The sequence below is a fragment of the Cupressus sempervirens genome, chromosome 9 (assembly GCF_028749045.1).
Source record: "Cupressus sempervirens isolate cs-2001-9-10 chromosome 9, ASM2874904v1, whole genome shotgun sequence".
Taxonomy (NCBI): domain Eukaryota; kingdom Viridiplantae; phylum Streptophyta; class Pinopsida; order Cupressales; family Cupressaceae; genus Cupressus; species Cupressus sempervirens.
The window spans coordinates 583,988,087-584,001,469 of record NC_143126.1 but is presented as its reverse complement, the minus strand read 5'-3'; the positions used below and the strand labels follow the sequence as shown (position 1 = coordinate 584,001,469).

At 36.9% G+C, this 13,383-nt stretch overlaps 1 protein-coding gene across 1 annotated transcript in view; it reads left to right on the top strand.

Moving 5' to 3' along the window:
• Positions 1 to 13,383, top strand: part of LOC149540025 (uncharacterized) — a 145,821-nt gene that overhangs the window by 18,593 nt on the left and 113,845 nt on the right. The window contains exon 3 of the mRNA XM_089801208.1: positions 5,769 to 5,861. Within this exon, the coding sequence (XP_089657334.1) occupies positions 5,769 to 5,861 (93 nt within the window). The remainder of the gene's footprint in view (positions 1 to 5,768; positions 5,862 to 13,383) is intronic.

Sequence of the window (13,383 nt, the reverse complement as noted above, 5' to 3'; positions counted from 1 at the left end):
TTTGTTACTAAACTCATAAGAATTAATCACACCATGGTCTTGAGTGACTAAGCCATGGTGTCACCAATCATAAGCTGGCCCATCTAAGTGCATAGTAGCAAACTTAATTGCTTCAGTTTCAGACATGAGTCTTAGTGTAAGAAACATATCTAGCTTATGTATTTATGCTCTAGCTGTAGTTTTTCTGCTGCCCTCAAATGTTAGTAAAGTAAGCTTGTTCATATCCGTTGCAATTCATCAATATAGATGTCCAAAGCACCACTATGCTTGAGCTGAGATAATTCCCTGTGGTAAACTTCTATATCCTTGTCAAATCTGCTTATCAGTTTGTTCCTAAACTCATAAGAATTATTCACACCATGGTCTTGAGTGAGTAAACCATGGTGCCACCAATCATAAGCTGGCCCATCTAAATGCATAGTAGCAAACTTAATTGCTTCAGTTTCAGATATGGGTTTTAGTGTAAGAAACATATCTAGCTTATGCATCCATGCTTGGCTGTAGTTTTTCCGCTGCCATCAAATATTAGTAAGGTAAGCTTGTTCATAGCATGTTTTAAATCCCTGTTTGGGGCCCTTGGCCTACTATCCTATCTTGCCCTCATTAATTCCCTTCACCCTCCCTTATACTGAACAAAGCTTCAGATTGCCTTAACATTGTTCGGAAAAAAATCCCATTCAGCATACGTAGCTAAGACATCATCCAAAATGTCTCTTGCAGTTCCAACATTGACAACTTCGATCTCATCATTATGTTCAACAAATATGGGCATTAAAGGCCTGTCCGTGGTATGATTGGGGGCAACCATGCCTCGAGGTGTTTCTGCAGCACTACCTCCCTCACCATGATGGCTCTGTGGTCTTCTAGGCCTAGTGTTCATTTGCTGTATTGCCTGTGTAAGTTGCTGCAATACATCAACAACATGACATTGCCCTTCTCGAAGAGCTCTCAAGGTTTCCATTGCTTCCCTTGATAGCAATGTCGAGACTACAGTGATTTCACCAGTAAAACAAAATGAATTGTAGTTGTCACCTAAAATTGGACTGCTGTATATAGTAAGGAAATGTGAATGATAGCCATCTGCCAGTCGATTCCTAAATGTCTAGTGGATGTGCATGCTGGAAATGACCACTCTCCTCTTGTGATTGTCAACACTAGCAATGACTGTGCAACTCGTTGACTATTCTGCTCCACATACTGTAAAGACTTCTCTAGAAATTGTGATCACCTTCAATTGCCATCATCGTTTTCTCACATTCTAGTCCCGTAAGCAGAGCAACGTAACAATCAAAAATAAAGATTTGGGCGACGATTAAAGATGCGGGGTGAATGGGGTTTACGTCCTAGCTATAAACGAAGGATTGTCCTCCTTCACAGAGCAATGAAAGAAGGTTTACCTTGACAATGTTTTCTCTTTGTGAATGTGATTTCTAGCAAGCTCCACTCGACTTCAATCTACTAGGCTGTCCATTACAGAGCGAAGGGTGAGGAGTGTTAGGAATTAAATGTGCAGGAGGAGCACCAAAAAGTAAGCATGCTAGAGAAGGTGTTGCATAGGCGGCCTCCTGTCAGAAGGCAGGAGGTTACAAAACTTAAATGCCGCTCAAAAGAAGCAAAGTGCTAACCGAAAAGGAGAAAAACTGACTCTGCAAGCCATGATTAGGAGAATAATAAAAAATTTAACTGCAACAGCATTGGGGAAGTTTATGATAGCTAAATATTAAATTTTAATCTCCCCTCTATTGCCATCCCATTGAAATACACTAGCCTATTGGAATGGAGTAATAAGCTAGCGATGGCGTGAATTGTCAAGGGAATTGGGGGGACATGACACAACCGCAAGCAAGATAAACATGGAGGAGGCATCTCTAAGATCAGAGAAGAATCCTAGAGTTGCCGAAGATGGTGGACAAAGAGGTTGCAGTCACGCCCAGTGAAGCAAAAAGAGGTATAGATTTTGGGGGGGGGGGGGGGGGGGAGGGGGCCACACCAAGAGGGGGTGAGGTGCCCCGGGGGGGGGGGGGGGTGAGATGAAGGAGGAACTCTGGAGGTAAGGTTAAGAGTAAGAAGGGTGAGATTGGCCAAGAGGAGGTGAGAGTTGGTGAAGTGGCTGATGGAGTGAATGAAGGAGGCATTTGAGAGAGCATACTCAACAACGCTCGCGCTGCCACAATAAGTCCAACAAGTGAAAAGACCAAAACCTGGAAAGCAGTAGAGCCCATTCAGAATCACCAAGTTTGAGGACTCACAAAGTTGTAGTAGAAAATGACTGTACCTACTGAAGGGTCCCTAATTGTCCTTAAGAGAAGCATTGTAAGCCTAGAATTTCTGGATCTGACTCGACTGTATGCATTGGATTCAACCCATGGTTGTGGAGGGGAGTCTGAAAGTCTTTGGTTCGTGCATTAAAATCCCTCCTAAATAATGATGTCACCCATGGTTGAAAACCTGAAAATGTGCTCATGAAGGTCCCCAAAGGCCCAAAGGGGCCACCATCCTCCGTGTTGTGAACAACGTAGTACGAGGAAGTCGGCAGGAAATAACAAACCGCGATGAAAATGTCCCTGTAGTGTAAGGTTGTCTGACCAATGCAGATCCTCAAGACTCTAGCTAAATTGTCAGAATGAATCATTGAATTTGTGTTGAAAAGGTAGTCACAGATCAAGTAGGCTACCCTACTTGAGCCTTTGACCCCACCCGAGCACCTGACCTCGTCCTCGAAAGCAAATGACCACTAGTAATCAGATATAGGACAAATGAGGCTCTAATGGGTCTCAGTAACAAGAAGAATGTTTAGAGAACCAAGATATCCTCTGAGAGATCCGACAAGGACCATAAGGTTACTTTTGCTGTTCAGACAATTGACATGTAGGGAACCACTGTGAGGCACTGTTATGTCTAATTGCTGCTGTGACCATCATGTGGCCTTGGCGGCCAACCTCGGTTCACACCAGATGGATGAGAGTCTCTAATGACATTCCTGAGATTCCTAATAACAACCCGCTTCCCTCACCGCCTAGCCTCCACAACGAGACCCCCAAAATGCTTCAATCCTGCCACCTTAGATTTAGAGAGATCTCCATGAAGAAAAATTCTAGTGGGAAGAGGGAAAAGTTTCCTCCTTGCCCTAAGAGCTTGAAGATGGTCAACCAAAGAGAGAAAGTAGAGGAAAAGGGTGCCATTGTGGCCAACCCAAGCTCTATCAAGTGTGATGTCTGTATGGTTTAGTTGGTTGCTGTGAAAGGAGTGACCTGCTGAAATGGGGTCGGTAGAGGAGGGAGGAAGACCCCGAACTCTCAGGTTGAGCTCATGAGCCCACCTAATTCGCTCATCTGACAATTTGGCCTGAACTAACTCGACACTGGAGAGGGGTGCAGAGGAAGTACTACAAACTGAGGCTGAGGATTGCAATTTCTTGTTAGTTTCAGCAATGAGGTTGTCATGATAGGAACGAAGTTTGGATTGTTTAGCTTCTAAATCAGAGATGGTGGATTCTTTGGCCATGGTGAGTGATTTCAGCCGATTTTGAAGCTCTGTGTCCTCAGAAACCTGTTTCGAGACTGAGGTGTTGAGGTCAGCGACGAAATTTTTCAAGGCAACGCTGTCTAGTTCAAGTTGCAGAAGTCAATCAAGCACTTCACATAGAGAGGTATTAGTGAGTTTAGACCGTTGTTAATTAATAAGTGGAGTTGGATAGGCTGCTGCCACCAGTGCAGGGGTTTCAAAGTCATGTTTCGCCATTGCAGCAGAGTACAACTGCAGAAGGTCTCCCAAATGGAATGACAAATAGACAATAGAAAGGAAAACATGCTTCTGTCACTTGGCAGGCTTGACCACCCTGGAAGTTAACACAACAGATACTGTACTGGAACTGACAAATGACAAAAGACCACCCTGGACCAGCATACAGAAGTCCTCAGACATATAGCCCGAGCAAGAGACAATTGCACTTGTTCGAGAAAATGGCAACAGATGGAGAAAACAACAGTTCCATGAAGCGCTTGATCACTTGGAGTGCAAAAATGATAGACAAAACTATTGGAGAGAAGGGCAGAGAAGCCGTGCATGGCAGCTACAGTCGGAACAGAACCCAACACATAACTGCGGGAAGCAAAGGGCACAATCAACAACATCAAAGGAAAGGAAAATGATGCCCCAACTAAGTTCAGAATAGAAGAACAAGCAAGTGCCTGCAACTCATGCCAGAAAAGGCAACTTGAAGGAGGCCCACACCACAGGAGAGAACATTGCGGCCGGCCAAGGAGGAGAGAAAAACGTAGCGATGATGTGAGTATACTCAGGATTCTTTAATCCTCTAATTGATGACTAACATTATTTTGCACTAAGCAAAGTACTTTTCTGCATCAAAATGCCTAGAAACATATAGATAGTGCTGAACTCTTCAAATAGTTTTTTAGATTTTTAATATTAAACCTCATATCACCTGTAGTAAAATCTTGCGAACATTTCTCTACTTATTTATGTGCTTCATATCTTGACACCAACAGGGCAATTTCTTGCATCACACATTTTCTTTTTAGCAGAGCCTCATATGACCATGGTTAAGATTTGTACAGTAATAAAGCACTTAAATAAATTAGCCCCGCCTCCTTTTACCTAATTTTAAGCCTCCTTCACGAAAGTACCAATGCAAGGAATGACAGTAAATTGGTGGTTCTGTTAAAGTTTCATTAATTTTTCTGAAATATTTAAAAAAGTTGCATTTTTTTGGTTGATTATAATACAAAAAATTAATCAAAATTAGTTTTCTCATGGTGTGTGAATTTTCTGAGAGGACAAGCAAGCTTATGAATATGAAACATAGAGTTTGGAGCTGCTGGACAACAAGGTTAAAAATAGACACAGGTTGCTATGGAGGTTAATAATTTGGTGTTGGTAAAATATATAGCTTAATGAATTTATTAAATATTTACTATCAGTAGCTCTTGTGAATATTTTTTTATCAACATAAGATGAGAGTTTATAGTACGAATGATACTGGATATGTAGATTGACAATAAGCTGCACCACACCGAATCACTAAAAATCTTAAGAGGGAATTATAATACAGCTTGATAGGTTAGGTTTATTACAACATTATTTGCTGTAATTTAAGACATAAAATGGCAACACAGTATTGGAAGTGCATGTTTTGTTGGTAATCGAAGAAATCATAAGTGAATTTTTACTTTTTGACAAATAATCAAAGAAAATCTGTATTTGAGCATCCTCTTAGATCTCAATTGGAAGTTCAATTCCTAGCAGCTAATATGTTTTAAGGGAGGGATTTTTTTAATTTAGTAATCCAATTAAATCTGCAATTATTATGAGTGCAGTCTAGCAGAGGGACTGTTAAGCTATATATTCAAAATCTGAATGAGTGCAAGGGCTATTCAATTGTTTTTTAAATTTTAATCAGACAAGTTGTTGGCGATCAATCATCCATCTCCAGTGTAGTGTCAAATGATGCAATTCACGAGGAATATGAGAAGACTGTTGGAGATAAGTTTGAGAGATACAAATTTAGAACTAGGTCTTTGCTTCTCTGTGTAGACTTGGTATCTGGAGATTATAAATTTATATGCTTAGACAGAAGATGCATTACTGGAAAGCTTCTTCCCATTTCAAGGCATCTTGTTGAATTGTTATCATGCATCTGCTATTGGTTGTTGCTGCTGCTTGAAAAAGCTGACAGCTCACGTATTAATTATGACTTGTTCTATGTTGGGTGAAAAGTTGGAATTTGTTGATTGATAATTATTTTTCAGGTGCTGGATCCTAGGACACGTATGGTTCTGTTCAAAATGCTTAATCGAGGTGTCTTTCAGGATATAAATGGCTGCATTTCTACGGGTAAAGAGGTATGCTTCTAAACTTGATTTTCCTGACCTGAACTAGTCTATGAAGAAAATTAAATTTCTGAAACACAATAAGTGATTAGTTCTTCTCATTAAAAAACCCACCTATATAACAATCAAAAAGATAAAAACAGACCTAGATTTTTTCCATTTTCTATTAAAATGGTATTCTTTACAAAGTATTCATGATCTCTTTTTGAAAAAATCATTTGAATGTGAATGTAGTAAACGTCTTTGCAATGTATAAACTTTAAATAACCTCAAAAGTGTTTCTACACAGGTGGCTTCTTCTGACAATTTTTTTGGGAAGTCCTGTAACTATGTGCAACCTTTTTGTGACTTTTAAGTATTTAAAGTTCAAATGAAGATCTTATTAAAATATAATACAAGCATCTCCTGAAAAATTGTTGGAGCTTATAATTGTTTTTTTCCTTCTTTAAATAGGATCACATTAAAATACAACATAGGGAAAGGAAAATGTGTTTCTACCATTAGTAATAGACATTTAACATTTCAGAAATACAAAATTTTTGTTATGATCTGAATATCCAAGTTTGTATTGGTCTCAAATTGCCCAACAGCCTACAGTGTACAGTACCTGGATCTATTGATTAACTAGAAAAATCTTTATTAACGTCAAAGCTGGAAAATATAATATCCATTACAATCCTAGCAATCTAGTAGTTATACAATCAAATATCACAGGAGAAGAGAAGTGGGATTAGAAAGCAAAGGTGTCTTCCAGCATCTGTAAGGATAATGAATATTGGTTATTTTCTTATAAAACAGTTTAATGTAAATATACTTTCATATTAAGGTTTGCAATAAAGTGGATAACATATACATTACATTAATACCAGTCTATCCTTTGTTTAAGTAGTTGCAGATAAATTTTCCCATATTCCGTTTGCCTTGGCTCAAATCACTTACAGCCTATATATCATACATTGTAGACTTAAAGTTTTGCATCATCCCTTGGCATTTGAAACTGATTATCATATCAAGAACTAAAAAAAATGATATGTTAGCCATTTTATGGGGCACATTAGAATTCTGAAGAAGGCAGTTGTACAGATTATTCAAGCTTATTGTGTTCTGGATTCAACATCTGAGAATTCCACCAAATTTCTTTGTAGGATTAAGTGTTTTGGTAGCCTTTAGTTTATTTTTTGCATTCTTTCTGCAAGCTTGTCATTTTTTTCTCATTCTACCTTTCGAGCAATACTTTGTGGTGGGTTAGCTTTGAAGTGAATCCAATCTAGTTTAGGGACCATTGTCCAAAGAAAAGTGTCCTTTTCTGTAAGACTATTTTTGCATGGTGGCTACTCAACATTGAAAAGGTTTGTTTCTTTGTAATTCTTTTCTCATCTAAAAATGGAGGTATACTCGGGGTCATGGAAATCTTTGATTTAATATCTTTGTCAGTTCAATAGGTTGTGAAGGAGGCTTTGTTGAGATTCTAGAAATTTAAAATATGTTTAAAGGTAGTACTCTCTTACAACAGTCAAACTTAAGTTATGGTCTCTTATACATATATCCCCTACAAGATAAAAAAATGGACTTTCTTTGCATGTTTAACTCTCTTGAGTTCCTCCTAAACAAAAAAGTAATATATATTCAAAGGGTTGTAAATACTTTTGAAGACAATGTTTGCATAGCTTTTGACTTTGATGACTTTGGTCCTCTAATAGTGATTGGTAGAATGCTTTGAATGAGTCATGTCATTAATTGGCAAATGAAGTCTCAAAGGTCTACTAGATAAAAGTACCTTGGAATATTATCACCTTAATTCTGACTGTTTGTGAAATGTTTTGGATGAATCATGTCATTAGTTGGGCAAGGGAGAGCTCAAAGACGTCCAATGAACTATTTGATTTTAACTGATTGCTAACTGACATTTGTGTAGGAGGGAGGGCATTAACAATAGTCTAGAAGTTCAAAATATGGTCAAACATAATATTCCCTTCTGATAATCAAAGTTAAGGTCTGATCTTGAGCGATTTTCCAAATTGATATGAAGCGAATCTTTATGAGTCACATTAGTGTTTTGCACCTTGGTAAAATTTCCTTAGCATGTATTGAGGGCACATGTTTGACTTTAGCTTCCCATATACTAGTGTATGCCTCACTAACACTAATGCAGAGTTGACTGATGTAGTTTTGGACAACTCATTAGGTAACACTGAACGATTTGGTGCTGCTGATGCTAGACTTAGGCATTGATAGAGTTGGTAGGGAATTTATCATGTGCCATAATTGGTAGATTGTGGGCTCTCTCCTAAGACCTAATTGAGACTCGAGAGTGTTGATCTAGGAGATGACAAGTGGGGGGTTTGAGGAAATGGGAGAACATACTAGCTTATTTGTCTAGTTATGAAACTATGATGACCTTGATGCCATGGGATGACTGTGGCTTATTTTATGAATGTTCCCAAGATCAAACACAAGTAGAAGAAAGATGAGTTAGAATCAACATCTATTACATTGTTATTCAATTTTGTAACAATTGATAGTTGATGGTTCATCTTCCTTGTGTTAGCACAATTTTCTTAATGTTCGTTTAGGGTGGAAATGATGGTTCAAACTCCAATGTATTGCTGTGTGCATCACATGCACTTGTTTGGTTTGAACGATGTAGCTTGCCCAACCAATGAAGTGTTGAGTTTGTTTATATAGTGTTGGATTGACATTTTGATAGAGTAGGCAATGAGTTTATGATTTGTTTGGAAGAACAAATTGAGAAAGCTTTCATATGTTAGAGTAAAACATAGTAGCATCTTTTATGTTCGTCGAAATGTCTCTTTTCTAGATGAGTGAATGATGAGATGGTGTGCTCATATGAAGTTGATCGATTAGGAATGACATCTACCATAGAAGCATGGATCGGTAGGATGGTTTTGTACAAGTTGCTTAGTCTACAAAGACTACAAGACATTGTGTTCACACATATCCTTGGCAACCCTAATAGTTGCACAAGACTAGGGTACGAGAAATTCTTTTGTTTGCAACCTCATTGTGTTTAGTGTATTTTAGACATGGCCAATTCATAGATTTGTGGATAGGTAGTGGTGTATCCAAGATGTGTTTGCTCAATGGTAGTCTTGGTTGGAGAGAGGCTAGGAGTTTGTTGCTCTTTTTGAAGTTGCACATAAGGTGGAGAGTAGTTGAAATGCTTTTCCACTTCGGTAAGCATTGCCAAAAATTGGTGATCTTTTGTGATAGAGTATTGTTTTATAACATGTTTACCACTTTCAAAAGGGGATTGTCTTTTTTAAATTATGATTTTTTTTGGTTGTCAAAGATTTCGATATTTGTTCATTTAATTTTTGGGCTGAGCAATTACTACACTTTGAGTGATTAATATTATGAATTATTAATCGACAATCAAGGGAGGTAATCATTTGTTTCAATGCATTTGGGTTTTGTGGACAAGATTTCAATGTCGTGAAGTGTAAAAGAAGAGTATGTTGATGATTATGATGTCTTAATGCTGAAAAAAGCATTGATCGAGGAAATGCTAATGAGATAGCACAAACAATGTTGAAATTTGAGATTAATATAGATGACATTGAGTCTAACATGCACTAAATCTTTAGAACTTAGGTTCCTTTGTAGACAAAAAGCACAAACTTGTTAGATAGCCAACTAGAGTGTTTCATTCTAAGGAGAGCTAGTAAGAATAACATTGCTCTATGTGATCAAATAATGTGGTGTTGGTTTGGAGTTAATTAATTGGAGTGGTGTTGGTATTGAGATGACCAATTGGGATGGTAGCGTCGATAGAGATGGTGCCAATTTGTGGAGAATTTATTAAAATATTTTTTCGTATCTTAGGTTCTTGCTATATTTAGCTCGTTATTTTAGAAACTTAGTTTATGGTCATTTAGGCTTTATTATTAATCTTAATTTGGTCTTTTTTAGGCGGTGTCTTTATTTGTACAGCTGACTTTTCAGTTAACACTATCCAAGAGTGCATTGTTAATTAAATTCATATTTCTGTTTTCTAAAATTTATGTTGTTAGAGTGGGAGCTTCTCTGGTATGACTCCCATATGGGAGGGTTTCAATAAAATTTTCCTTATAAATTATTTGTTGAGTTTAAATTAATTTTCCTCAAAAATCATCTGTTTTGTATTCTCTAATCCAGGTTTGTTTGGTTTTGATAAAATTTTCTCCTTGAAAATTGTGTTTTGGTTTTGGTCAATTTTTGGCCTCAAAAGTCACTTTGGTCTTTGTAATTTGCAAAGTTCGCACGGGATTTTCTGTCAGGTGTTCCCATTTAGGGTTGTATTACCCTTTTTTGATACTATGTACTCTTCAAATCATGGTTTTTTGCAGTCTGTTTGGAGCATTTTGTTCATTTGTAATAGTTTGGAGGTTTTAGTAGTTGCTCTTAGTGTGTCTTTGTCTGCAAGGAAGGACAACTCAGTTATCCAACATTAGGTTAAATGTTTTATGTGATGATTCCTGGTCAACAATTTTGTAGATCTTGGGAAGGTCATTGGAAGAGTTTGTGACATGCTCTTCGCTTTTTGCAAACCAGTTTGAAGAAGGGGACCCACCTTTTATATTTTTTTCTAAGCTACCTTGGCCATTAACATACTATAGATCCAAGGAGGGTCTCAACAACAACACAATGTGCTGTTGTATTTGTGACTACAAGACATATATTCTCTTCTACAGGGTAGTTGATAGAATGACCATTGAGCGAGGGCATTAGAATAGTTTTAGTATCTTAGGATCTTGCTATATTTAACTTGTCATTCTAGAGCCTTAGTTAATCGTCATTTATGCTTTATATTAGTTATCTTAAGTTGGTCTATGTTTAGACACCTTTATTTAGACAGCTTGCTTTTGAGTTAACACTATAATTTGCATCTATAAGCTCCATTTAAGAGTGCATTGTTAATATAATTCATAATTCCATTTTTTAAAGTTTTAGAATTGGGTGTCTTGTTAATTGTGTGAGTTCTAATTAGGTGGAGTACCGATTGGAGGTGATCTTTTGAAATGTAGTGCTACTTTATAAAATGCTTGGTGCTTGTTCTTGCTTTGAGTAGGTTCAGTGCTACGAAATTTTTTCATGTCGAAGACTTTTTGCATGCATAGGATGTTGTAACATCTAAATGATAACAAGACTACCACCAAATGGTAGTGATCTTGAGTCACTTATTCTTTGCTTAAATCAAATGTTGTGAACTATAAAGCATGTTTCGACCTCTTCTAGTTGTTGTCATCAAATTGATAAAGGAGGAGTAATCACCTTGAAATCTTCAAGAATGCAATTTGCTCATCAAAAGGTGAATGGTTAGGAGTTAGGCCCAACTTAACAAAAAATGGTCTTAGTCAATGAAAAAATGTGGCGTCTAACCGTTAAGAGGCTTGCTTATTGATACAAATTTACCAAATGTGACTATTTATGGCATCCAAAGGTTTCAAACGAGGATCATTCAATATAGGTGGTTAAGCATAATGACTATATATGGGAGGCATTTTGAAGGATTGATATGGTAAATTGTTTGTTGGCAGCAAAAGGAGGTTGTCATCTGTTCTTGTCTATGCTATCAAGCCGAAGGGCATTTGTGATGGGGCTAGAATTTGTTATTTTGAAAGAATTGGCATTGAGTTTGATATCCACTAGAATCCTTATATTGTGGCTGTCATGGGGAGAATCAAGTGAGAGAACACCAATCCACAAGACAACCAATTGGTATAGTGTTGTTTTTGGGTGAGTCATTTGGAAGTGCTTTTGTGTAGATGATCGGATGTTGTGTTATTGTATAGACATGAATTAGTTGAAGTAGTGCCAATCTGGAGATGCTAAATCAAGACTTGAGTATTGATGGGGAATGCTTGAATTGGTGTCTTATTAACCATGCCTTTATTTGAGTTCCATTCATGTAGAGTACCAATTGAAGGTACTCTTTGTGATGGGACCCTAGTTGTATAATATTGTTTGGCTTTGGTCTTGCATAGGTTTCACACTATCTACAAACTTCCTATGAAGACATTCCACATAAGTAGGATATTGCAACATCAAGAGCATAATAAGACTGCCAATATTTAGTAGTGACCTCGAGTAACCTCTTTTGTGCACCTATCAATTATTGTGTTTAGTTTAGTCTTTATTTATTTTTGGATCAAATTGTTGACAAACAAATGTTTTAATTTTCTTTAATGGAATTTGCTTATTGCAACGTGAATAGTTGGAGTTAGGGAGAAGTCAACAACTTCTGCCATATTGAGTGAAATACAACAACTTGCTATTGAGAGGCCTCAGTGAGAAGACAATTCAGCAACTCAGGCACCAAACATTATGATATAAAGAGCCTGCCCGATGAGAAAAAAATTCTGTGTTGTTATTTTTCAAAATGTCAATTGTCATTTGAAATTATGGTTTTTGACGACCCAAGGTTTTAATGGAGGATCATGTAATTTAAATGATAAAGCATAGTGACTATATTATTTTAGGGAGGCATTAAGAATAATTTATATGATGAGTTAGTCATATGCAGTTGAGGGAGATTGTTGTCTGTTCCATTGAATCTGAGCTTTTGTCAAAAGACTTTAGAGCCAAATTATTATTATACTAAGCTACTAGGTGTGTCACTTTTACTCAGCTGATTTACTAGGTCCAGAATATTTAAATTTGGTAGCTGCAGGAGATATCTGTGTATCTCTGATATCATTGGCATTATATATTATATTTTAGATATTTGCTATGCAATTCTCTTCTGTATTATCTAATCCTTTACCATCTACTGTCTGCGAAGACTCTTCATTTATGAATGATCTTTAATATGAAGAGACACGCCTTTTGAAGATCATGAAGAGTCTTCAGCATTGGCTAATGAAGAGATTGTGTGTGGATATTGAAGAGGCCATTGAAGAATCATGGGAATGAAAGGTCAAGACAATGAAGGGGTCTTCACTTTGTAACAACAAGATGAAGGGTCAAGAAAATTCTATATATTCTTCAGGAGGAATTCATATGGGATTCTTATTGATATCTTGTGTTTTTGAATATTACCTCAGTTTGAGCCTTGTATTTGGGCATATTGCATTTCCAATGTCTTATTCATCAATAAAGAAATTTTATTGTGTGGCTGGGTTTTTCTGCCTCAAGTTGGAGGGTTTTCCTAAGATAAATTGTTGTCTTAGTGTTCATTATTTTGTTTTTTCTGTTTATCTCATTTCTGGTCAAAACATTAATATGGTATTAGAGTGGTTTGGACAACAAGAAGGTTGGTACAGATCAGGTGGAGCATTTTATAATGGGAAGAGTTAATGGTGAATTTGAGAGATAAGTACTCTTGAAGTATATATATTTCCTCTTGATTTAGTTTCCTAATTCACATCTTCTAATCTAAAGTATTACTTTTTAAAATTATGTCTTTTGGAGCTTGTATTATTTGCGCCTAGATTAAATTAGTTGAATATGAGTAACTTATAATAAATATATTCTTCTTCAATAATATGATAAAGCTGGCAATGTTTTCTTGTATTCTGTTGTAGCCATCCCAAGA